The following is a 25614-nucleotide window of genomic DNA, read 5'->3' as shown; positions in this document are numbered from 1 at the left end:
ACCTGCGCCACCCAGGGAAGAAACCAGCAGCAGAGCAAAACAATGAATAAAAGGTGCGCTCCTTAAAACCCAAGCAGGGTCCGACCTTCCTGGCTATCCGGTCCACTGTAGCTCTTTACAGCAAATTCGACCAAAGTAGGGGTCCTGGCTTGCAATTTGGGCAAACTGGTTGGTCCCACCAGCTCAAGCGAAGAAGTTTCCTGGAGGATCTTCTGTCGTCCGATTTGGAGATTCGGGCCTGTAGCAGGGCTTTCACCGTGCAGTTCAGTCGTGGTAGGGGTCCTCTTCTACCAGTTCCTCGTTGGTTCTTTCGTTCCAGTGGCGACTCTGCTCTTTCATTCCCAGAGACCTGCTTTTTATGCAATTTTCCCCCATTCATACAGCCTGGCTGTCAATCACACAGCAGGGTGGCTGGCCTGGCAAGGCCAGTCCCTTTAGCCAATCAGACAAGAGTGCAACTTGGGTTGCTAAGGCAACCCATGGCAGGGGTCCGAAGATCCCTCCCTCACATCCTGCTCCTCTAGACTATCAGGAGTCTTAAGGAGGGCTTCTGTGCAGAAACCCGCGAAAAGGCGGCGAACAAAGGAATCATCCCCAGGTTTGGCGTGCAGAGTAAAACACGAGAAAGACTAACAAAAAGAAGTGGCGAAAAAACCCAGCCGGAACCAAAATAAAATGTATTTGGTCAAGCGGGTTGATGTTCGAGGCTACTATAATAGCCTAAAACAATACCACGTTTATATAATATAATTGCAGTAGAAAGGTTAGGGTAGATACCACTGCCACCAGCCAAGTCTTAAAGTTAAGGTAGCGAAACAAGGCTCCAAGAGGCACAGTCAAAAAGGGATACGAGTTAACCCTTTTCAGTACTCCATGTAAAATAGGGTGTACTGGGTCTGCAATTTAAAGTGACTACATAAAGTTAATGGCAACTTCACATGTTTCTGGGGGACAGTAGTCAGCCCCAGAAAAATTGAGTCAGGGGGAAGTCTCAAAGACAACCCTGTGTCACTGCACTGAAGGTGCTGTGTAACACAAAAAGTGGTGGACATGGACTAGGTGAGGCTCCTGTGCCCAAGATCACACAAACGGTGAAATCACACATAGCAAAACACATGTAAGAGTGGGAAAAAGGCTCACACTCTTACCAGGTGAAAAAAAATAAACCCTAGAAATCCAGCAACGCTGCTGAGGGACTCATTAGGTAAGGGGAATCAGCCATTTATTGAGAATTCTCCCTAACAACTGAGAATTCAGGCCCTTGACGTTTCTTGCCTCAAATTCTGATAGAATTGTTACTATTAGCCATGCGTCACATCTAGATAGAACTGTGAAGATTAGCCGTCAGCCCCTTAATTGGGAGATCTCCCTAGAAGAAATACTAGCAGTGATCAAGGAGCTCCGAGGTCAAAGTCACTGTGATCTGATGGCTTACCAGGTGAGTTTTATAAGGCCTATGCACCTATTCTGGACCCGCTGCTCCTCCGAGTATATGAGTCACTGGTGACAGGGACTCTGCCCCCGATGCTGCGCGAGACAAACATAGTGCTGATACACAAACAGGGGAACCACCCGAAGACTGTAACCTCGTAACGACCAATTTCTTTAATAAACATTGATGATAAAATATTTACTAAAGTCCTTGCGAAGAGGCTGCTCCCTCTGATGCCCGGCCTGGTGTTGGCTGATCAGGCGGGTTTTACTCACGTGAGGAACACCACATTCGGCCTTCGCCGTCTCAGCAGGGTTATTGAAGCGCTTCATCCCTCGTACCAGGCAATCGCAGCTTTTCTGGATGCTGAGAAGGCCTTCGACTCAGTCAAATGGCCCTTCTTATTCACGGTATTCCAGAAGCTGGGACTTGCCCCCTACTTTATCAGGTTGGTTTCTCTCCTTTACACTGGCCCATCGATGCGAATTGTGGTGAGGCACGCATGATTTTTTTTTTTTTAAGCTTTGTTTATTGTTTGCTTGACGAGGTAACAAGACAGTCAAGGCATTACACAGCGTAACATGGGTTAAAACAAAGGATACAAGATATAGCATGGCACATTGCAAGCACATTAATGGGATGCAGCAACAATTCGTAACAAACATGCCTGAGTCTAGTTGTACTGGAGATTCATGAGGGGCTGGGGGAAGGCAGCACATGTGGCGCACCACTAGGACCGCAATTCAATGTTTGTAAGTATGCTCGGAAGGGGAGCCATATGTCGCGGGGTTTACAGCCTTCTATTAAGAGAAACCCATAGGGTCTGCATACACATGGCCTCCCATCTTTCGTCCATAATGTCCACCATAAGGTCCCTTCCCCACGCTTCGCGGAGCTTAGCGAGTGGTTTATTAATGTTCTCCTGCAGTCGCCTGTACAGGCCTGACACCGCTCCAGTGGGCAATGTGCTACCCATGACAATTGCTAGTAGTGGTTAGACAGGGGGCTGCAAGGGAAACCCAGGCCATGATGTCCTGACAGCGCGCCCTAGCCCCGCATATTGTAAGCAACGATGGGAAAGTACACCAGGGCTGCAACGCAGATCGGCCCATGACACGAATTAGCCCAACTCCTACATGTCGTCTAGAGTAGAATGGTTATCTGCGGCCCAACTGGTGGCCGTGGTCTTACAGCGCCAGATTGCCACAGCAAGTTGTTCACCGCTGAGCACAGCCCAGTGAACCAAGCTGCACCGGGCCACAGAGGGATATTCAGGAAGCGGTATAGCAATTGGGGCAATCTGATCATCTTTAGCAGACACCTTAGCGGCCAGGGAGATGGGCAGCTTAGCCCATGTGCGCAAACTTTGGTCCAGGTTATTGTAAGTAAGAACCAAAGTTCTGATCGTATAGCGAGTCTTGGTGCCTTATGACTATGACCCTAGATGAACAAGTTACTTCTTACCTTGTAACGTTCTTTCGATGGGATGTTCCTCCGACGTATTCCTTATCTTTGATAATACGTTTCAGGCTTGCTGGCCTCGGAAATTTTTTCTGTAGAGGGCGCTGCGCGTCGACGGCCGCCGTGTCGATGTCCCTCGACGGCCACCGTATCGGTGCCGACGTCACCATGCCCATAAATAGCCACGCGCTGCGTCCGTTGCTCAGTTCCGTTTTGTAGCATAAGAAAAGTTATGCCTGAATTGGTCATTTACCTTGAAGGAGCGTAAGCTGCAACCAGAAGGGAAGTATTACTGCGGGGATGGATGGGAGGGGCGATAAGGAATACGTCGGAGGAACATCCCATCAAAAGAACGTTACAAGGTAAGAAGTAACTTGTTCTTCGAAGGGATTGTGTCCTCCGACTTATTCCTTATCTTTGATAGACTCCCATAGCAGTGGCATGTGATTGGAGGTGGGAGTAAGAATGTTATGTATCCCTTTAGGGATGGACCGAATGTAATACGGCCTTGCCAAATATGGTCTCTTGACTAGTGGAGGAATCCAGGTTGTAAAATTTTGTGAATGTATGTGCGGACGACCATGTGTCTCGGACCGGTACCCCTCTTGGAGAGCCGATGAGGCTGCGAAACCCCTGGTTGAATGAGCCCTAAGATTTTGGGGTGGCTCTTTCCCTGCCAGTTTATAACATTCCAGAATGGCCAAAATAATCCACCTGGAAATGTTTTGTTTTGTTATGGGTAGTCCCAACTTGTGACCCGAGTATCCTACGAAGGTAAGGTAATTTTCTGAGTAATATGAAATTCAGAAACCACCTTTGGGAGGAAATTAGGCTTCACCTGTAGGACAACTTTGTCCTTGTGGAAAATTGTATGTGGGGGGTTTACAGGAGAGCGCTTGTAGCTCGCTCACCCTCCTAGCAGATGTTAGTGCTACCAATAGGACAGTTTTAAGCGTGAGAAATCTCAGCGAACAAGAGTGAAGTGGTTCGAATGGAGTGCCCATTAGGAAGTTTAAGTCAAAGTCCCATAAGGGAACCTGGAATGGTTTTGGAGGATAAACATCAGTTAATCCCTTGAGAAATTGTATCACTAGAGGTAGTTTGGAATACGATGGTTCCTCCGCAGTGCGCTTGAAGATAGAAAGCGCTGCGAGATAGCCTTTTACAGTGCCAACTTGAAGGCCTGAGTTTGCCAAGTAGAGTAGAAACGATAACACAGTTGGTGTACCACATGAAAAAGGGTCGATATTATCTTCCCTACACCAGCTGCAAAATTTGTTCCAATGGCAGCGGTATAAAGACTTTGTTGCTGGCCTTCTGGCCGAAAGCAACACCTCCATGACGTCATCAGGGAGGTCCCAATCCTTGTACCTCACCCTGTCAGAAGCCAAGCGTGAAGGTTGAGGGTTCTGGTGTCTGGATGGAGAACCTGACCTCCCTTCTGCGAGAGAAGATTCTCTTTGATTGGAAGACGGATTGGAGGGCAGATGGACATATCTAGAAGGTCCGGGTACCACGTTCTCCTGGCCCAGTCCGGGGCAATTAGGATCATGGTTTTCCGGAATCTTCTCAACCTCCTGATCATTTGAGGAATAACGGGGACTGGTGGAAATGCGTAGAGGAGTGGAAACTCCCAGTCCACTACGAACGCGTCTCCTAGAGCTCCTCTCGGGGGAAATTCCCTTGAACAGAACAGATCGCACTTCCTGTTGGTGCTTGTGGTGAACAGATCCACCCGAGGGGTTCCCCAAAGGGCGAAGATCTCTTGAAGGACTTCCTGAGCTAGCTCCCACTCGTGGGAGACTGTGCTCTGCCTGCTCAGAGTGTCCGCTGTCAAGTTCTTCTCTCCAGCTAGGTGGACTTCCGATAGAGAGATTCCTTCCTGAATTGCCCAAAACCAGCGCTGCATTGCCTCTCTGCACAGTGGCAGTGATCCTACGCCTCCTCTTTTGTTGAGATAGTGCATGGCCACCGTGTTGTCCGTCATTATCAGGACATTCTTTCCCTGTACTGATGGCAGGAAAGCTTTCAGCGCTAGTCTGATCGCTCTCAGCTCCAATAGTTTGATGTGTAGTCTGGACTTCGATGGAGACCAACGACCGCTGATGGTCAAGTCGTTGGCATGGGCTCCCCACCCCGTGAGTGAGGTGTCCGACTACTGTTATCTCCGGCCACGGTTGCCAAACAGTTCTCCTTTCAAGATGTTCTCTGGATAGGCCCACCATTGAAGGTCGCGGGCTACCTTGTCCGGAATCCGGAGGAGATCTGTCATTCTCCCTGAGAATTGCGACCAGTGAGTTCTCAGTGCCCACTGAAGAGATCTCCTTCTCAGGCGAGCCTCTGGCACAAGGAAGATGCAGGATGCCATGAGACCTAGCAACCTCAAAAAAGTCAAAGGCTGGGAGATGTTGGGCATTTTGAAATTTGTTGACCATCTGCAGAATATCTTGAGCCCTCACCTCTGGTGGCGAGGCTTTTCCCAGGGAAGTGTCCAGGACCGCTCCAATGAACTGGAGTCTCTGTGATGGTATCATCTGTGACTTCTTTAAATTGATGGAGAAGCCCAGCTTGTGAAGGAAGTGGCAGACATAATCTAGCTGGATCTGAGCTTGTTCCGAAGATACAGCTCTGATCAGCCAATCGTCCAGATAGGGGTAGACGTGGATCCCGTCCCTCCTTAGACTTGCAGCCACTACCGACATTAGCTTGGTGAAGACCATTGGGCGGAGGTCAGCCCAAATGGCAGAACTCGAAATTGATAATGAGAGTCGCCAATTGCGAACCTCAGGTATTTCCTGTTGAGATGGATTGGCACATGGAAATAAGCATCCTGAAGGTCCAGAGATACCAGCCAGTCCTGGAGGAGGAGGGCCTGAAGGATCTGAGAGAGTTACCATCTTGAACTTGTCCTTCCTGAGGAACTTGTTCAATTCTCGTAAGTCCAGGATGGGTCTCAGTCCTCAGTCTTTCTTTGGTATGAGAAAGTAGGGGGGAGTACCAGCCCTTGTTCCTGTCCGCTACAGGTACTGGTTCTATGGCACCTTTCTCTAGCAGGTCTATGATCTCCTGCAAGAGGAGCGGATCTGGAACTTTTAGAGAGCTGTGCCAAGGTGGATGACTCTGAGGGATGTGTAGAAAAGGTAGGCAGTAACCCTGGGCAACTGTCTCCAATGCCCAAGCATCTGACGTTATAGCATGCCATTCCGTCAGATGGTGAGTTAACCTGCCCCCTACAGGCGTTTTGTGTGGAGAGGCCTCAGAGTGGTTTGGGGGCGGCTGATGCAGATGCCGAGGGTAAAGGCACCTGCTGCTTCTGCAGCTTTAGTACTTTTGACCCGTCCACCTCGAGTAAGTCTTCTTTGGCCTCTTTGAGCCGGCTGTCCTCTGCCTTTTCCGAATGTGGAATAATAGCGAAAGGACTTTCCTCTTCCAGAGGTTCCTGAGGGGCGAAAAGGAGTTTGGCGGATTGCAGCTCCTAACGATTTTGCCGCTGCTTTAGATGTCTGCAACTTTTCCAGACTGTCATCAGCCTTCTTTCCAAATAACGAAGAGCCGTCAAAGGGCATATTCAAAAGTCTGGCCTGTACATCTGGAGCAAAGCCAGACTTTCGCAACCACGCATGCCTGCGGATTGTTGTACTTGCCGCTATGGCCCTGCTGATACTGTCGGCAGAATCGATAACAGTTTGAAGTGATTCGCACATGGCATCTTTGCCATCTTTAATAATGTTAAGGAAGGTTTCCTTTTCCTCTCCTTCGGGTATGCAATCAGCCGCTGATGAAGCACACTCCCACAGTGTGTGACTGAACCTGGCGAGCGTACAGGTGGCGTTAATGGACTTCAACGCCATACTACAAGCAGAGAAGACTTTCTTCGCCATAGAATCGTACCTCTTGTCATCTCTATCCTGTGGGACAGTAGGGTAAGCAGTCCTACTGCTAGATGAAGTTGCCGCTAGGACCACCAGGCTCTCTGGAGTCAGGTGTTTTGATAAGTATTCAGGGTCAGCAGCCGCTACCCAATACTTGGCTGACAATCTTTTACTGACCGCAGGGATAACTTCAGGAGTTTCCCAATTAGATGTAATTTTTCTTTGTAAGGCTGCATGGAAGGGGACCACAGGGTCCTCCTGTGGACCTTTGTCTAATATGTCTGTCAGCAGGTCATCCTGTTGAAAAACAGGCGAAGGTGCAGACCAACCCATAAATTCAATAATTCTTGCCATAAGGGTTCTATAGGGTGTTTTCGGCATGTTCCCCTGGGTCTGGCTTAACAAATTCCACTTCTGGGGAAGTGTCCAGCCCACTTGCCTCATGTAGGGACTCTTGTAGGTCCTTCAATCTTCTTTCGTCAGAGGTGAAATCTTCTGAAATAGGCAGTGTGGTCCTCTGCAACCCAAATGTTTCCTGGTCAGAATCTTCCCCCTCTTCATAAATTGAAGATAGTCCAGGGTACTCTGACCTCTGAAATGGTGTAAATCCCATCTCTAAGGCAGAAGGAGCCAAACTCGTCATTATTGGGCGAGAAAACGTCGATGTCGTTGACGCCGATGTGACCGGCTTCGAAGGCGCCTAGAACGGCGTCAAGAAGACTGGAAGAGGTCTCGAAGAAATCGAGTGGATCGGGATCCTACTCAAGGATGTCAACGACCGTCTCGGCGTCGAGCCGGAGGCCCTTGGAACCACCGTTGGCTGTGGAGTAACCTTGGTCTTCTCTTTCATCGGCGATGGCGTCAAGTCGATCGACCGATGCATCGAAGAACCCTTCGACAACGGCGTCGATCCATGCGTCGAAGGAATCTTCGACGACGGCGTCGAAGATGGTGCCTTCTTACCCGATGGCTCGTGGCGCTCTCGGGTGGAATGTTTCGCCGGGTGCAGCGACTCGCAGCGTTTTGATTTTTGGGGTTTTTCACCCGGGGTATCACCCTCAGCTGTCTTCGAGGGGGTCGAGGCCGCTTTCTCGAAGACGCTTAACATTTTCTTTCTGAATTCCTCCCACTCATCCTGATAGCTATGTTTTGTGGGACAGGAGATCCTTTCTGGGGAAACAGAAGACGACGAGGAAGGGGATCTTCGACGTCTTTGAGTGTCTTGATCTCGACGAATGACGGGAGCTACTTCGAGATCTACAATGGGAATGTTTGACGGTGAGGAGACGAATGCCTCGACTCAGCCGAAGAACCCTTCGAGGAGGTTTTGACTGACTTACCTCTCTCGAGCTTCCCCTTGCGCTCCTTCAAGGCTTTCGCCGTCATGGACATGCAGTCCTCACACTCCGAACAATGGTGCTCGGCTTCCAAGCACCACAAGCAGATCCTGTGTGGATCCGTTAGACATTTTTTTACCGCAGTCTCGACATTTCTTGAAGCCGGATCGCGGCGTCGTCGGTTCCGATGAAGATGCCATCAAGAACGAGTTGGTATTTATTCGAGTAGATATAGAGGGTTATCCTGACTAAACTGAGCAACGACGTTCCGAGGCCCCACGAAGCGCGGAAAAACGGAACTGAGCAACGGACGCAGCGCGTGGCTATTTATGGGCATGGTGACGTCGGCACCGATACGGTGGCCGTCGAGGGACATCGACTCGGCGGACGTCGACGCACAGCGGCCTCTACAGAAAAAAATTACGAAGTCAGCAAGCTGGAAACGTATTATCAAAGATAAGGAATACGTCGGAGGACGCAATCCCTTCGAAATCTTATTTCTGTGGGAGCCCAGGAAAGCCCCATGAGATCGGTGGGGGCTGTAGTGGCATTGGTCAAGGGAAAGAGTTCAGATTTAGCCAAATTGACCTGAAAGACGGATAACTGTCCGAAGTAGTTGATATTGTGCATGACTGGTTCAAGGTTAAATTCAGGATCTCTGATATATAGAAGCGGGTCAACGGCATATAATGTGACGATCTTGGGTGGAGTGGGTGGGGCCGGGGTATATTTGCATTCCCTTTTGGGAATGCCGCTGTCAGAGCATATCGGCTAAAAATAAGCAGCGACAGTGGGCAGCCTTGCCTAGTCCCCCTACATTTATCGAACAGTCTTGAGAGCCGACCACTGGTGCCAACAACGGCCACAGACTGCGCATATAAGCTGTGTCCATGAGATGAAGTGGCACTTCTCAAGTACAGCACAAAGAAACTGCCAGGACACGGAGTCGAAGGTCTTTTGTATATCCAGGAGGGAAGCCACTGCCTGCACCTCTGGGTCGACCTGAGACAGGATGTTAAATAAACTACCAACATTCAGGGCAGTAGAGAAACAGGGGACAAAACCGGACTGGTCGGTGTGTACCAAATGCCTCATATGTGGCAATTCGTAGAACGATCGCCTTAGCAAAGATCTTGACGTTACTGCTAATTAAAGATCGGGGTTGGTATGAACTACAATAAACGGGCGACTTCCCGGGCTTGTGAAGAACCATTATAACTGCCTATCTGAGCGTGGGGGAGGCAACACCTTACGAGCACAGGACTCTTCCACCTACCTACCCCATAGAGCTGCTAATCGGGGCAATAAGCGGGACTTATAACACTTAAGTGCATAGTGAGCCCGTCAGGGCCCAGGGCCTTCCCAGATGGCACAGTTTCAATAGCACGCATTATTTCCCCAGTTTCGAGCGGGAGTACCGACAATGGAAGCCTGTCCAGTAAAGCATCTATAACAGAGGTAGACACCTCGTCATTATTGGTGTATAGCGTTGAATAGGAGGAGCAGAACACTTCATTCACCCCAGCTTCAGTATGCACCAGGGTCCCATTGAGATTGCCGATTAATGGAATGTGTTGTCCGCTCTCTTCCTGGCACACTAGCTTAGCCAGCAACCCACCAGGCCTTTCGCCCTCACCATATTGGGGCGCAGCTACCAGGTTATCCAGAAATGTCTGCTCTTTGTCTGCAGCGTCTCTGAATGTGTCAAGTGCATCCTTTATGGCGCCTATCGTTATGGGGGAAGGGTCCACAGCATATCTTGTCTCAAGATTCTTGAGAGCAAACTCGCTGTTCCAAATATTCCTGCGTATTGTCTTGAGGATCCCAGCTTCTTTGGACAAGGTCATGCCCCTAATGTATGCTTTGAAGGCTTCCCAAAGTGTGGCCAGGGAGTCAGCTGTACCGGTGTTAATGTTAAAATATTCACTTCTGCATTCACTCAGTTCAGACTTGTACAAGGGATCTAAGAGTGCGTGTGGTTTGAACCTCCAGGAGCGCCCAGGGGCTTGACCATCCTTCCAGGTTAGGGCCAATGTGATTGGGGAGTGATCTGAGTAGGTCCATGGAAGTATGCCAGCGTCCCCCGTGAGGTTTATTAGAGTACCAGATAGCAGCCAACAATAAATTCTGGAATGTGAATCATGAACACTAGAGTAGAATGTGTAGTCTCGGGATTGCGGGTCTCAAATTCTCCATGCATCTACCATATTCAATCCAGCTTGTTTCTCTATGACAACACGGGTGGCTCTGGTTAATTGATGGGCCTGGTTTCCGGATCCATCTAGTCAGAGGTCCGCCATGGTATTAAAGTTATTAAAGTCCCCCCCCCCCCCCCCACAGGATTGGGATAAAGGGGTACAGTGCAAGCAGGTCAGCAATTTGCGTGTAGAACTCTGGGTCATCCATGTTGGGCCCGTATATATTAACCAATACCACCTCTAGACCGGCTAAAACACCATGCATCAGCACATAACGCCCCAGGGGTGTCAAACTGTGTGGATTCCGGTACATATTGTATTGATTTATGAATCAAGGTCATGACACCTCTGCTCTGAGTTGAGTACTGTGTGTAGTAGCGCTGCGAGCCCCAGCTTTTAGCTAATTTTTCATAGCCTGCCGCTCGCAAGTGCGCCTCTTGCAAAAAGAGGATGCAGGCTGGATTTGTGTTCCACGTAAAGCTGAAGTTTCCGCATTTTTGTATAATTGCCCAGCACTCTTATGTTCCAGCTCATGCACCCTATTGTGTCAGCTGCCATCTAGTACCTATGGGTAAAGAACAAACACAGGGAGGCCACCGAGATAGCACCCCATTAAGCCCGCACTGATGGATCTAAGCCATCCAACAACCTCGTCACCCCAGTCAAGCATGGTCAGTAAACCGTACACCATCCTGCCTCCCCCCACCCTTGCCCCCCACACAACCAGGGGGATGAAAACCCCAAAACATAGATAAACTGGACCACTGCAACCTAGAATGAGGGGGCGGTTTGTCGCGAGCATCCTGCTTCACAACACAGCAGTGAACTGTATAGCTGGTATCATTGGCCTAGTGTCATGGGATCAACACCAGGACAGAGGACAAAAAGTAGTGGCCTCAGTAGGCCTGTTACTGGAGAACAGTCTTCAGTCCTCAGTAGTGTCCTAGCTACAGCCATGGTAACAAACAAGAGCATAGTAAAAGGAATTGCGGGATCAACCCGAGAAGTGTTGATCCAAGAACTTCATAGCTTCCTCTGGGATAGTGAAAAAGTACGTCTTCTCAAAGTGCTCTATACAGAGTCTGGCAGGAAACATCATGGCATAGTTGACCCTGAGGTCACAAAGCCTCTTTCACAGCGAGAAAGGATTTTCACTCCTGCTGTACTGCGACAGAGCAGTCGGGGTAAAGATGAATCCTGTTCGAACCCAGTAGCAGCTCCCACTTAGCACTGGCCGCCTGCAGCAGTGAATCCCTGTCCCGGTGGTTCAAGACTCTTGCGATGATTGGGCGGAGGCCCCGGTTTAGGTTTCACATTCGGTGATCTGTGGGCCCGCGCTATGGTGAAATGGGGTGACAGCTTGGTGCCGTCCAGCAAGGAGAGGAGAGCGTGTTAAAAAATATCTTCCATGGGACCCGAGACATTGTCCTCTCAGGAACTCTGATAATGCTAATATTATTGCGCCTTGACCGGGACTCAAGATCCTCGCTTCTTTTGCCAACAATCTGCACCCGTTTAGTAAGCGCGGTGAGGTCGGCTCTCAATGCAACAATATCATCTTCCGCCACACCGACTATGGTCTAGACCTCCCCGACCCAGGTATCAGTTTTCTCCAGGCGGGCCTTTATGGCGCTGATCTTGCCACTCATGTCTAGTTTTGTATTTAGGGTCGTGAACCTCTCCTGCATGTAGTTCATTTTCTGCAACTCCTTGGGGGGCAAGCTGCAGTATGACAAATACCCTCACTCTCTTTGGGGTTGGATTTAGCAAACATTTATAGGGCTTTGCTTTTTACCCCCACCTTTAGCCATGGTTGTATCGCCAGTGTAAGAGAGGAGGTAAGCGACAGGAGCGAGAGCACACCAAAAAGAGGACGGGTGGAGCAATGGATCGGAGGGGTGCAGGAGGAGATGAGGCAGGCCCTGCAACCGAGATTATGGCACCCTTGTAAGGGGCTTCAGTGAACACTCCTCCGCTGTCTCGTGAAGCACAAGCGATGGCCAGTGAATGCTATGGGGATGTGTGGGCCACAGTATGCAAAGACGTGTATTTGGAGCCGGGGAGCAGAAAAAAGTATCAGCAGTACAAGGGCTCCGGTTATAGCAAGCCCACTCTAGGGGGGCAAGAGCAAGGGGTGGCAAGAGTCAGGGCCCCGGAGGGGGACCCCAAGCCTCGGCACAGCAGAGAACCAACACACTGCAAGGCGCTTCAAGTGACGGAACCCCTTGTGAGTCAGGTCCAGTATGGATTGTGTCTTCTCAATTAATGCAATCCGGCCTTGCCAGGATCAAGGCACCCAAGTTGCACTCAGGGGTATAAGATATGCAGTCGGGTGAGCCCCGGCTGCGGTGGACAACGGGGAAACTCAGCGGCAATGTTCCCCAGTGCGCGTACAGCACAGTCACCAGCCCAATTCGGCCTCCAAGGCTGGAGCACAGTGTCAAGGGACACAAAGCCGCGGGCAAGGCAGAGCGATGCCGGCGGGCCCTCTCTCCGCGTCTCCAGTCGCTTTCCCAAGAGGATCCATGTGAGCACTTGTTACGCTCACCTGGTCTCTGCGGAGGCGTTGGAGCAAGGTTGCAGCCCTCCCTGAACTTGAATCATCCCCTTCAGGCCTCTCCCTCAGTAGAAAAGCTGTGAGCGGTGGTACGTGGCGATACTGCTCCTGCGTGGAGATAAGTGTGTGTGAGTGCGCCAATCTGTGAATGTTTACCTCTCGAACCCTTCACCCCAAAGCACGGTTTCTATGAGCATATGCTGGCCCATAAAGCTCATCTGTGAATTATGGAAGATAAGCTCTCCGTCCTGCTACTTCTGGCAGGGGCGCGTCGAAAGGGATCTAGTTCCTTCACTGATAAGGATTAGTCCAGTCCAGCTGCGACTATGCTTCTCCTTATGATTGGTAAGTCTTTCTTGAGCTCTTGTGATGCTGTTCGTTCTGTTTAATGTTGTTATATGTTGCTCCTATTTATGGCCGCAATAATGTCGCTCTTCCGTTTTCTTCCCTTAGATGGAAATGCGGCCTCAAATCAGCTGCGAGACGCGGCCGGATGGAAGATGGATGCTACCGCAATGCTCGACAGCAGGTAAGTGATGGGTTAAGGAAAAGCGCGAAGTATGGCGAAGCGCAACCTTAAACTGACTTTTTTCAATGTCTAACCTTGTCTTCTGGTTTTTCCTTGCAGGCGCTGCCGTCAACGATGGAGCGTGTCGTGCTGTGGTGCCAGGATGAAGATTTCGGCGTTCCGGAAAGTGTAAAGATGAATACTTGGTTCGCCGAAGAGATGCACAGGCAAGAACAGCTTCCCACAGTTGGTAAGTATGCTGGCAGGAAGCAGGATGTCCAGGAAGCAGGATCTTCAAAGGTAAGTCTGACCTCTGGCGACGGTGAGCGTTACGCTGCTTGCAAGTGCAGAAGAACGCAAAGCGTCTGTCTTGAGGATCGGGGCAGCTTATATATCCGAGATCATGGGCACGCCCATTAGGACCGGCTTACCAGCCACAGCCTGCCACTCCTACAGAGTGACCACGTGCAAAGGCAATCCATTAGAAGCCACACCCAAAAATACACTTGGGGCTGCTTAATGGATGGAATGTTCAAGGTTTGTTTCTTTTATTTATTTATATAGCGCTCCAGACCCGTAGGTAGAAGGGCGCTTAAGGAAGCGGTTACAGGCATGAGATATATATTTACATAGTACACAAATTTACATAAATTACATGGTACAACAATTTACATATATTACAGGCATGGTTGCGGCATCAGGGAGTTAAAGATATTAGAAAATGAAGGTAAAAGCTAATGTTTGTTCATTAACCAGCCAATAACATGTTTCCTAAAGATTGGAAAGGACTCAATAGTTTTAATGTTGAGTGGTAGGGTGTTCCAAAGTTGGGAGACTAGCACTGTGAAGCTAGCACCTCCTGCTCTTTTTAAGGCAAATCTAGGCACTGACAGGCATAAGGAGTTGGATGATCTGGTGGTGGATTTTAAAGTAAATGTATTAGTGAGATACGGTGGGGCTAGGTGGTTTAAGGCCTTCCAAGTGAGGCAAATGGTTTTTAGGTCCATTTTTTGCTGTATGGAAAGCCATTTACACGCCTTCCTGGTTGTGGAAATGTGCTCTCGCCTTGGGATGTGGAGTGCTGCGCGTAGGGCATTATTTTGGAGAACCTGGAGTTTGTTGATTATGGAATGGTTGGCTCCTAGGTACAGGCTATTGCAGTAGTCCAGTTTGGACTGAATGAGGGCTCTGGCAAGACTGAGTCAGCTGTTGGAGGATAGGAAGGGTTTGCTAGCCCTAATTAGCTTACGCGTATAGGCAGTGGCTGAGGCGGTCGTGTTGATTTGTTTGGAGAGGTTGGTGTTGGCATCAAGGTGGAAGCCTAGGGTTTTCACACTTAACAATGGGGATGGTATTCCCATCTATGATAATGTTGTTGTAGCAAGGGCTGAGTTTTGACAGATTATTGGGAGAGCCGACAAGAAGAAGCTATATCTTCTTATCATTCAGGCATACGCCTTGGGTGGCCATCCATGCCTGAATGATGGAGAAGATTTTGTTAATCCGGGTGACGTCCGCATTGTAGTTGCCTGAGATGGTGAGGAGAATCTGGGTGTCATCTGCATAGTTAGTGTAGGTGACACCCAGGCGGTCCAGTTTGTCGAAGAGCGGCTTTGTAAATATATTATACAAAGTGGGGAAGACACAGGAGCCTTGTGGGACTCCGCACGTGATGGGGATAGGGTCCGCTGCTGCTGTTGTGGAGAAAACTCATGATTCTATTCGCCAGGAAGGATTGTATCCATGAGGAGGCAGAGGAGGAGAAGTGGGCTGCGATAGATAGGTGGCTGCAGAGGATTTCATGATTGACTAAATCAAAAGCCGCTGAGAGGTCTAAGAAGTAGGATCGCGGCATTGCCTTTGATTTCATCAATCTGACTTTTGAGGTCAACAAGAGCAGTTTCTGTTCCGTGTTGAGGTCTGAAGCCAGATTGACGTATACCTAGCAGTTGGTTAGATTCTAGGTACTCCTGAATCTGGATGTAGGCTACTCTGTCCAAGATTTTTAACAGGAAAGGGACAGTGTTGATGGGTCTATAATTGGTTGGTATGGCTGGGTCTAGTGATTTTTAAGAGTGGGAGAACCCAGGATTGGTTTAGGTTACTGGGGACAGAGTTGTTAGCAAATTAAAGGTTAATTAGCTTGGTGATAAAAGGGGAGAGGTCTCTGGCTGCGTCTTTTATTATCTGGGCAGGACAGCTGTCCCCTTTGCAGTTAGATGGTTTTAAGGAGGTGATGATTTTTTGGACTTCTAAAATAGTTACTTTTTTAAAGGTAAAGCCTATATTAGCTTTGATAGGCGTTTGTGTGCTTGGGCTAGTGGTCTTGTTGCTGAAGAGTTGTTGACGTTTGTCAACAATTTTGGTTTGGAGTCCTGTGATTTTGTTGTTGAGGGCGTTCTGGATGCTGGTGCACCAAGGTTCAACTTTGGAGCAGGTGTCTGGATGTGGATTGGGATTTTCTGCTCCTTTAGTATTTTAAATAGTTCTTTGGTGGAGGAGCCTGCCTGATCTATCCTAACGTTATAGGCATCTTTTTTGTGCGAATTATCTCACTTTTGTATAGCGCCGAGATATTAAGATTGGATTTGTTTTCAGATGATGGGTTAATTTTCCATAGGAGTTCTAATTTGGCTTTCTCCCCCCCGCCCCCCCAAGTAGTTTAAGTTCAGGGGTGTACCACAAATTCAAGTGGGCTATTGGCTTACTTTTACGTAGTTTCAAAGGGGCAATGGTGTCAATGGCAGTGACCATGGAGTTGTTGAAGGTGTCAACTAGTAGGTTTAGATCAGCATTGTCCGGTAGAGCGTGGGTAGGACCAAGGGTAATAGGGCCTTGGCGGTGATGTTACGCTTGTTTCTGGTTGGGCAGGCTGGTGCAATGGGTCACTTTTTAGGAGCTGCATGGTTGATGTGAATTTAGAGAGGGATAAGGTAATGATCCGTCCATGTGAGGTTGGGAGTCCTTACAAGTGGTGTTGCAGTTAAGAGTTGCTATCCAGTCGATAATTCTACCTTTCGGGTGAGTCTGTGAAATACTGAGTTGAGCAAAGCCGTGCTCAGGCTGTTTGCTAAGGATGTGGCTGGGGCGTCATTGGGGTCATTGTAACCAAGATTGAAGTCTCTGAGGATAATAGTTTGTGCTAGTGGCTTGGAATTTGCAGTGATGTCTTCTTCAAAGACTCCAGGATGGCCTGGGGGTCTATATAAGGTGAAGTGTGATTGTGCTTGAGGGAGAGGTTTGTAGCTTGACTGAGTAGCTCACAGGATTTAAGTGATAGGGTGGAGACTAGTCTACAGCCTAGTAGTGATTTAGAGATCATCACTACGCCTTCTCCCCTACCATTAGGTCTGTCAGCTCTGAGGATGGAGTAATTGACAGGTACAGCTAGCGATAAATGTGGTCCCGATGACTCGTGTAGCCAGGTTTCCGTTAGGGCGAGGAAGTCACGATCATTGGTTAGAATGGTGTCGGCAATTTCTGTAAGGCTCCTTTTAGGGGGAGTGGTTCGGGCTTATTGGGGGTCTTCAAATTCTTCTTAGTTTTGGTGTTGTTTGGCAGGGTGCTTGCTAGTTGTATGGGGGAGCCTAGTGCCTAGTCTATTGTTATGGGCTGTGATTCTCCGGGTTGGTTGAGCATAAGGGTTCTGGAGATTTCAGTGTGGGGGGCTCAGTGTGGCATGGAGCACTAAGTCTACTGTAATTGGGAGTTTTGTTAGAGATAGTATTGGCTAGGGAGCAGTTGTCTTCGGAGGAGGTATGGTGAGAGTAGTGGTTAGGTGGGAAGGGCAGCTGGGATGGTACAAAGGGCGTGGGGCAAGGGATCGGGTAGTGCCTAGGACATCCGAGATTGGCTAGGCCATCCTTGAAGGTTATGAAATTATTGCCGCTACAGGGTACATTATCCAGCATGATGCAGAAGGGGAACATGGTGAGAGTAAGCCAGGTGATCATGGTCTGGGCGCAGGGTTGCACAATACAAGTCCAGTACACTCTTAGGCTAGGATGCAATGGGGCAATACTTAGATTGGAAAATACACTCTAAGGTTAAATGCTGCGAGGCAACAACTAGGCGTACATGCTAGGCAGGCACATAGAGACGGAGCAATAAGTACGATGATAAGTATGGCAGGCGAAAAAACGGGCTAATAAAGGGCTTTCTCTATCAATAGTTAGGCAGTAAGGGCATGAGTCACGTATACAGCAGTGGCGATTCACATAAGATGCAGAAGAAGTTAAATTAAGATGCTAGGTGCTAAGTCAGTAATGCAAAGTAGTAGGCGGATTCACATAAGCAGAGATAGGCTAATTCTGATATGGCCAGGGTATTCTGATGCTAGAACATTCACATTCAGTCTATACAGGCTCGTCTCAGTAGTGGGCATGTGAGGCTTATTTAGGGAGTGGCACATCAATGCTCGCTACTATACAGTTTGGCACAGGGAGCAAGGTACAAAGTAGCTAAGGCTCGGGCAGTTCGCAAGATTCCCTTGGGGAGGCGCATGCATTCAGGCAATGGTGGGCAGCGATTATAGGTACTGTTGGTGAGCAGTGTCACAGAAGCTGTTAAATACAGTGGGGATAAAAAAACGAAAACATGATGCAGCAGTTAAGCGGTGGTGTAGGGTACATAACGGGAATGGGATATGCGTTAGAGGGCTAGGCAGCAAGTCGCATTAAGTAAGCGTGTGGAGATATGAGGCATATGATTTACCGTGTTCATGAATAAGAGTACCTCGAGTCAAAAGCATATAAATATGCTTGCAGTCGCGCACGGGTGGGATGCCTTTTACACGGTTGGTGGCGGATGAAGCTTCAGGTGCAGGATAGGTAGTAGCTCTGGGGCAAAACGGGAAGGGGTCCTGGCTCTGGTCTCTGGAGAGGCTAGGACAGGGGATGTGCCTTCGAGTGCCTTCGAGGAGGGCCGGCGTTCGCCTACCGGCGACCCTGATTGGTGGATATGGCAGGGGGCAGCCAATCCACGATCAGGTGCAGGTTGAAAGCGAAGAAGTCAGCCTAATTTTAGGCGGCGGCCATCTTATAATGTGTTAACCCTCCAGGTTAATGCATCTGAAATGCTATGTCCATAATAAAAGCTTTTTGTTGTTAAATGGATGTTCTTGTTTACTTTTGTTCATGAGCATGGCGCCTTACCCAGGTCTCCTGTGCATGCAACCCCTGCATGAATGTGCCCCTGACTTCATGACAATAACAGCACTGCAGCCCGCTCACAGGACGAGTAAAGCCGTGCCCGGTATACGCACCGCGGCTATCACACGCAGGCCGCTTCTTGTATCACCAGCGTTGGGTCGCACCGTCCGGGCAGATTTTCAAGCGAGGTAGTGCCGCAGGTATTAGGATCCTCGCAGCTGTAAAGGAGTAAAAGTGTGCACAGAAAGGATGCTTTAACTGCTGAGTTATTCCAGCAGGCCAAGGAGCTGCTCAATCGGGCAGCCATCTTGTTTGCACTCAACAGCGCTACCCCCGGGCTAGCAAGGTCTGCCGGCTTCGAAATGCGGGGATCCGGCAGGGAAGCGCTCTCGCTCTCCACTTCCATTTGCAATGGTAATGGAGCTACTGGTGGTGATCCTGAGGGACCATCACATCCAGAGGGGATTGTGCCTTGGCCCACACACATTGATAACGTCTCTGTACACAGATGATGTGGCCCTCTTTATTGATCATCCAGAGGATAACCTGTGCCCGGTGGTGAGGGAAGTGCTGAGGTTTAGGGTTTTCTCAGGCCTGAGAATCAATCACAGCAAGTCTGTGGTGCTCCCCCTCACGGAGGAGACTAGGGCATTTAGAGACTAGTTCGGCCTTAGATGGGAGACCACGGGAGTCCGCTATCTGGGAGTGCTGGTGTCTCGCAATCAAGAGGAACACTTCCGTGACATCTATGGGAGGGTCATTGGGAATCTTCAAGTGACAGTGATGAGATGGCAGCTGCTTCCGCTAACGCTAATTGGACGCGTCGCTGGATAAAATGATCATGCTCCCCAAATTCCTTTATCTCTTCTTTAATGTCCCCCTATTGATATCGAGTACCTTTTTTCAGAGGCTGCAGGGGCTTATTCTTGATCTGCTGTGGGCCAGGAAACAAGCAAGGAGTAGCGTACACAACACTGACAACCAATGACTAGAGGGGGCCTGGCTCTACCTGACCTGGAACAATACTACTGGGATGGGCAGGCACAATTTCTTGGACATTGGTATGCCACACACTTTGTGAGACCACACGTACAAGTGGAAAGAGCACTGGTGTGTCTGCCCTGCTGCGGGCAGTGATCGGTGAGTCGGCTAAAATGCGAATTGTCGTCAAGATCACCTGTGCAGTCTGGAAAAAGATGGCAGGGAAGGTAGGCATCCCCACTCTGTAGTCGCCCCTCCTACCGGCACAGCACATTCCCGGGCTGGCTATAACTAGCGAACAGGTTTTTCTACAATGGGCGAGCAAATTAGGAATTGAGACCCTCAGCAAGCTGTTCATATAGGCGATATTCCTTGCGGTCCAACATGTGAAAGAGCGGGGGGGAGGACAGCACTAGAGGTCTTTTATTTGTGATTGCGGCATGCGCTTAAAGGCCTCCTTACCAAGTCCCCGGCGCAGCCTGCGATGTGGCCATTATTGCAAGGGATGATCCAATCGCAGTGGGAGGGCCCCTTGGTCTCACAGATCTACAGCGGGTTGGTGTTGGATACACAGTGGGAGGGAGAGGTCCCGTGGAGGAGGTGGCCCCATCGGAGACGAGGACTGGGTTTATGTGCTAAAGCAAACACAGAAAGCATCCCTAAATTCCTAATATAAGTTAACGAACTTTAATTTTCTACACCAAACTTACGGCTAGGTGTCACAGACACTTTCCCGCCACCCCGGCCGCATGTGTCAGGTGTGCATTTGCTCCGGCAGGCTTTCTCCATTTGGCATGGCAGTGCCCACGGATCTCCAGGTTCTGGCCGGAGGTGCAAGCAAAAATCTTTCTCATTATTGGGGAACTGCTAGAGCCAGATCCTATCATGGCCTTGCTGGGATGTACAAGGGCCCTGCAGCCTGCAACGAGACGCTTGGCCGGGCAATTTTATGGTGGCGCGCAGGAGGGTGGCCATGGCTTGGGGAAGGGGTCGCACACCCAGCCCTCGGGGGTGGCTTCAGGATGTTGCCTATTGTTACGACACCTAGAAAGCCTTTATCCGGACCTTGCCCCTACATTCTCGTCCCCCAGAGATTTGGGGCCCATATATTCAATACCGGATTACAAATGCGGCCTAATAACGATGAATTATCTAATGACTGTGTTGATATTCATTTTCTGCTTTTTGTTACAATTTTCTATTGCGCCGGGTGGCACCGGGAGGGAATCGGACCCTCTGTATGTTTGTGGTTGATAAAATGCAAAATAAAGTAATTAAAACAAATAAAAAATAAGCCAGTGCGCACAACCTTAACCACCAGCCAATTTACGTATAAAACAAACACACCCAACATAACAGATATTCACATATAACAAAGAACCCAAGCAATGGGCCTCCCCCTTACGGATACAACAAGCGAGTGCACGCAATCAACCCATCTGCAACCCAACAGACAGATGCCAGTTTCTCCTACTTCTGGACCTATCCTATCCCTCCACCATCACAAACCAACCAGTCCTCTTTCTTGCAGAGCCAGGTGAGCGCCTGGCAGTTGCCTGTGGGTAGTAGCGGTGTGCGATATAAATCAACATAACATTTGTGGCTAAAAGAATCAATGTATTCAAATGAAAGGGAAGAATACTACATCTCTACCATCCCAGTGTCCCAAGAATATATGGGGAGGCTATCAGGCATATATGTATAATATGAACACGGACGAGATAACCACCCAGGGATGCTGACCTCTGTGTACCATGGGAATGATTGTATTATAGCTTATACCAAGAGCAGTTAACATGTAACAGGAAACTAAGAACTACAAGGGTCCTAAGACTATTGTACCGCAACTGTTTGTAATGCTAAGGGAAGTGTACCTTGCTAAAGTGTTTAAAAAAGAAATGTCTTACTATACCCCATAATGCACTTCTCAACTAATTTGCCCCATTACCCATCTTCCTCTCTTAGGCAAGATCCTTGAGAAAGCAGTAGTCGTGCAACTGCTACAACACACTGAAGTCAATAACCTCATTGTACTTTAGATTCTCTTATCATGTTACCTGTAGGGTGGTCTCTTGGCTCAGATAACCACATGGGACTTGCAAGAACAGAGGGGAGTCAAAACCAGGTCTTGGTGGCCTTGCAAATGGAGAGGTGATCCTTCATGATTTGGGTGGCTTTTAGCACAGAGATAAACCAGGAAATTGGCTAAGATACAAAAACAGAGTACCTGGATGTAATGTACTCACCGTGAACTCGCCGGTTACTGCATCAAAGCCAACATGAATGGTGTGCTCAAAGTCAGAGGGGGGAGATATTTCTGGACGATCCTTCTCCCTTTTCTTGCTTCCTTTAATAAGACAAAAGGAGTATTGAAATCAATACGATTACATAATGCCTTTTAGTACAGCCTTCACTAAGCCAAGCCAATAAAGGTTGCTTATAAACTAGGAGCAGTTGGTGAGCAGTGCAAGTTGATCTTGGTCACATGACCCAAATCCCACCTGTCAATCACTGCCAATCGTTTGGTGCCTTCTTGCTTTGCCAGCCTTTTCCCTACTTAAGCAGCTGTCCAGCCACTTTTCCTTTGCAATTGGTGAGCAAGTGGGAGTGTATCTTTGTCATGCAACCTTAGCCACGCACACCTGCTTAGTCCTGCCCCTTTTTTAACTCTTAGATCAAGGGCATGTCTCACCCAGGAGTTTGAAATGAAGAGCAGACAAAGAAGAACCCAGGACCAAAACCCCTGCCCTTTAAAATCGAGGAAGCTCCCACAAATATGTTTCACACCATCGCCCCAATCCCCACGCATCAGCAACTACGCCACTCACCAGCATCATCATGGACACTGCATTGCAGCAACCTCACCCGCATCACTATAGACCCAATCCGCTCATCATCACCGCCCTGCCCCCACTCCATCACAGGTTCCACAATCCTGCTTGTCTGGTCAGACACTCTGGCAGCCCCCTTTGACATTAGTCCCCACCACACCAGTAACACAATCCCATCAGAAGCCCAGCTAGGAAGCCTTCGGAACATTCAAGAACGTCTCAGTAGAGGCTCTCATAGAAGACCTCGCCCAACTCCACCTCAAATGGGCTGGTCTACCTCCAATGAACCAGTACTGCAATTCACTTTCAAAGAACTCAACACCAAACTCACTACCAACATCAACCGCCATGCCCTAGTGAAACACCACAACCTCAAGTTTAAACCTTCTGCACACTGGTACACTCAAGAACTCAACTTCAACCAAAGAACAATCAGAAAACAAGACAAGACTTGGCGAAAAATCCTGCAGTGCATCCAACATAGCCTTACTCAAGAATCTCTGTGCTCCACAGAGGAGGACAGCAACTACCAAAACACCACAGCCAAGGCCCACAATGAAAGCAGAGCCCTCTTCATAGTCATAAAGCAATGCAGCGCCCTGCCCGACCCACCCATACCAACTCCACTGAAAAATCCAACATCTACAATATCAGCATGATCCGCCAACATAAACGCCACAACTGACAGCACGCTACACAGCCCATCTTGCAAAATCACAAATACCTGGACGACTTTCAAGGCACTAACTGTAAAAGACTGCCCTGCCACCTTAGCATCCATCAAGGCCACAGTTTGCGTACAACATCCTCCCTGCCTCTGTACTCACTCTACCGACTGATGCATGCCTCCCTTTACGGACAATCAACAACTCCCCAACTCAAGGCACCTTCTTCCTCACAAGTGGACAAATCCTCCCGCTTCCAAAGAAACCTGGACCCTGATGACCTCAGCAAATACCGCCCCATTACCCGTCTTCCCTTCCTAGGTAAGATTCTTGAGAAAGCAGTAACCATGCAACTCATCCAACACATCTAAGCCAACAATCTCCTTCAGACCTAACAATCTGGCTTCAGGCCCAGCTGCACTTCTACTCAGATCTCCCTATCTAGCTTGGAATGGAGCACTGCAAATAAGGAAATAAATTAGTGTTCCTGCTAGCACACTCAAAGCTATAAATGTATTAACATGTAGAAACAGACCTAAACAATTTCAGGAGGCAAACATTACATAAAAACCTGTGTATTATAAATATACAGGTTGGAAAAGGGGAGAAAACATAGAAATAGTAACCAAGACATCACCCCAATCTCAAAGCAAAGGGAAAATTGATTAGTGCAAAAAAACATCGTACAGTTAAAAATCCATCAGATTTGTAGCGTCATCAAATACAATAAATGATTATTGTTCAATTATCATGGGTGGTGACTTTAATACCCGGTGTGCTGATGCTCAGAACAGGGGCCATTATGAGGGGATCTTTACCTAATTTCCAAAGACCACCTTCAGGTGCGGGATAGCCACTTGTGTAATTGGGGCCTGGAAATATGCTTGTCTGTGAGAGGGGAGTGTGGGCAGGAATTCCACACCTGGAGCAGGGGAAACATGGTCATGGTTTGACCATTTTAATGTTTCCTCTGCTCAGGGCTCGAGGTGTCAGCCTTTGGAGCATGGCCCATTTCTAGGAAGTGATCATTATCCGTTGATACTTACCCCGAGCTGGCCATTTCTGAGGTGCACGGTTAACCCAACAGTTTCCTTCATAAATCCAGCAAGAGGTGGACTTTCTAAACTGGAACACAGTCACATGTAAACATTTTCTTCAGATTTTTGCTCAACTGGTTGAAAATGAGGGTATAAGCAATGGCAAGTTATCAGCAGAGTTGTTCAGTGGAACTCTTAGTAAATGTCTTGCACTGCTGGCTAAAAAGAGTTTCAGGGTTCACAAAAATCATCTACATCGATTCGATGAAAAAATAGTGCAGGCAAGGACAAAAGGCAAGACCTTAGAAAATTAAAAGGTATTATCCTTGCCTGCACCACAGCACATCCTGGAAAGAAACTTGGTGAATATAGGGGAACCTTGAAATAATTTAGAGTGGAGGCATATATTGAGCGGAATCAGGAGACTCTTCTGGTTTTGATGAAGAGCAAATATACCCGTTTTTGGTTTATAATCTAGGCTCAAACGTACACTTCTGATCGGGAAAGGGTATCTTCCATATCAGAGCAGACATGGGTTGCCTACTATGGGGAAAAATGTGCATTACCCGTGAACGAGGTTGCGTGCTGACTCTTGCTTTCCTACGAATCAGGGACTTTCCCCTGGGAGGAAGAGGACATCTTGTGTGTTATAGGGCAAGCAAAGGCTTCAAGATCCCCGGGCCCTGATGGTATCCCGCTTTTTCACATAAAGAAAGATTCCCCCACTCTGGCTGGGCACCTTGTTCACTGCTTTCAAGAGGATCTATTTAACGCATAGAGTCACCTCCACATGGCAACAGTCGATTATAATACCTGTACACAAACATGGAGACATTGCAGACCCTACAGGCTGATTGCTCTCTGATTCTTCCAGTAAAATATTTTCTTCCCTGTTGCTTAGAGACCTAAACAATCAGCGAGAGCCACTGAACTTAACTTTGACCTTGCAGGTGGGATTTCAGCATGGTAACTACACTGAATGCGACAGTTCTAATGCACTAGTTGACCTCAGTCAGTTGGGCCCAGTCTATATGGCATCTATAGACATGTCAAGCGCATTTCAAACTGAGTCGGAACACGTTATGGAATAAACTCCAGGACTGGAATATCGCACTAAAAAGACTTAAACTTCTGGCTCTGCTGCACAGTAAATCTGTCGTGAGGGTGGGATTGACCAGAGAGGGGGCCATGTTGTGCCTTGTCCCCCACCTTTGTTGGGTTAAGACCAGGCTGTGTCGTGGCTCCCGCTCTCTTCAACCTCTACATCTCAGACTTAAAAAGACTCTGGTATTCGGGAGTCACACTTCTAGTTAGGCTAGCTAATTTGTCACTAAACTGGCTAGCTTTTGCTGACATTATCTTCTTTGACAGCATCCACTCTACAGTCAGGAATTTCAATAGAAGAGTTTAAGGAAGAATGCGTAAAACACTTCAAATAGGTTTGACAACAGAAGAGCTGGAAATCACACCGAAACTGGTTAAAAAGTTGTTTACGGTAGACTGGTGTGAAACCTGTGATTTATTGGCAACCTTTTCCTTGTAACACCAAGTATGCATGATTTAGAAGGAAGAGCGGAAACTCGCC

The 25614-nt window shown here is 48.6% G+C and overlaps 1 protein-coding gene across 1 annotated transcript in view; it reads right to left on the bottom strand.

Moving 5' to 3' along the window:
• Positions 1 to 25614, bottom strand: part of PAK2 (p21 (RAC1) activated kinase 2) — a 1353994-nt gene that overhangs the window by 973717 nt on the left and 354663 nt on the right. Inside the window, exon 3 of the mRNA XM_069618088.1 lies at positions 21743 to 21843. Coding sequence (XP_069474189.1) covers positions 21743 to 21843 — 101 coding nt within the window. The remainder of the gene's footprint in view (positions 1 to 21742; positions 21844 to 25614) is intronic.

The sequence above is a fragment of the Ambystoma mexicanum genome, chromosome 10 (assembly GCF_040938575.1).
Source record: "Ambystoma mexicanum isolate Mex_15411 chromosome 10, UKY_AmexF1_1, whole genome shotgun sequence".
Classification (NCBI taxonomy): Eukaryota; Metazoa; Chordata; class Amphibia; order Caudata; family Ambystomatidae; genus Ambystoma; species Ambystoma mexicanum.
This window is presented reverse-complemented; position numbering and strand designations above follow the sequence as displayed.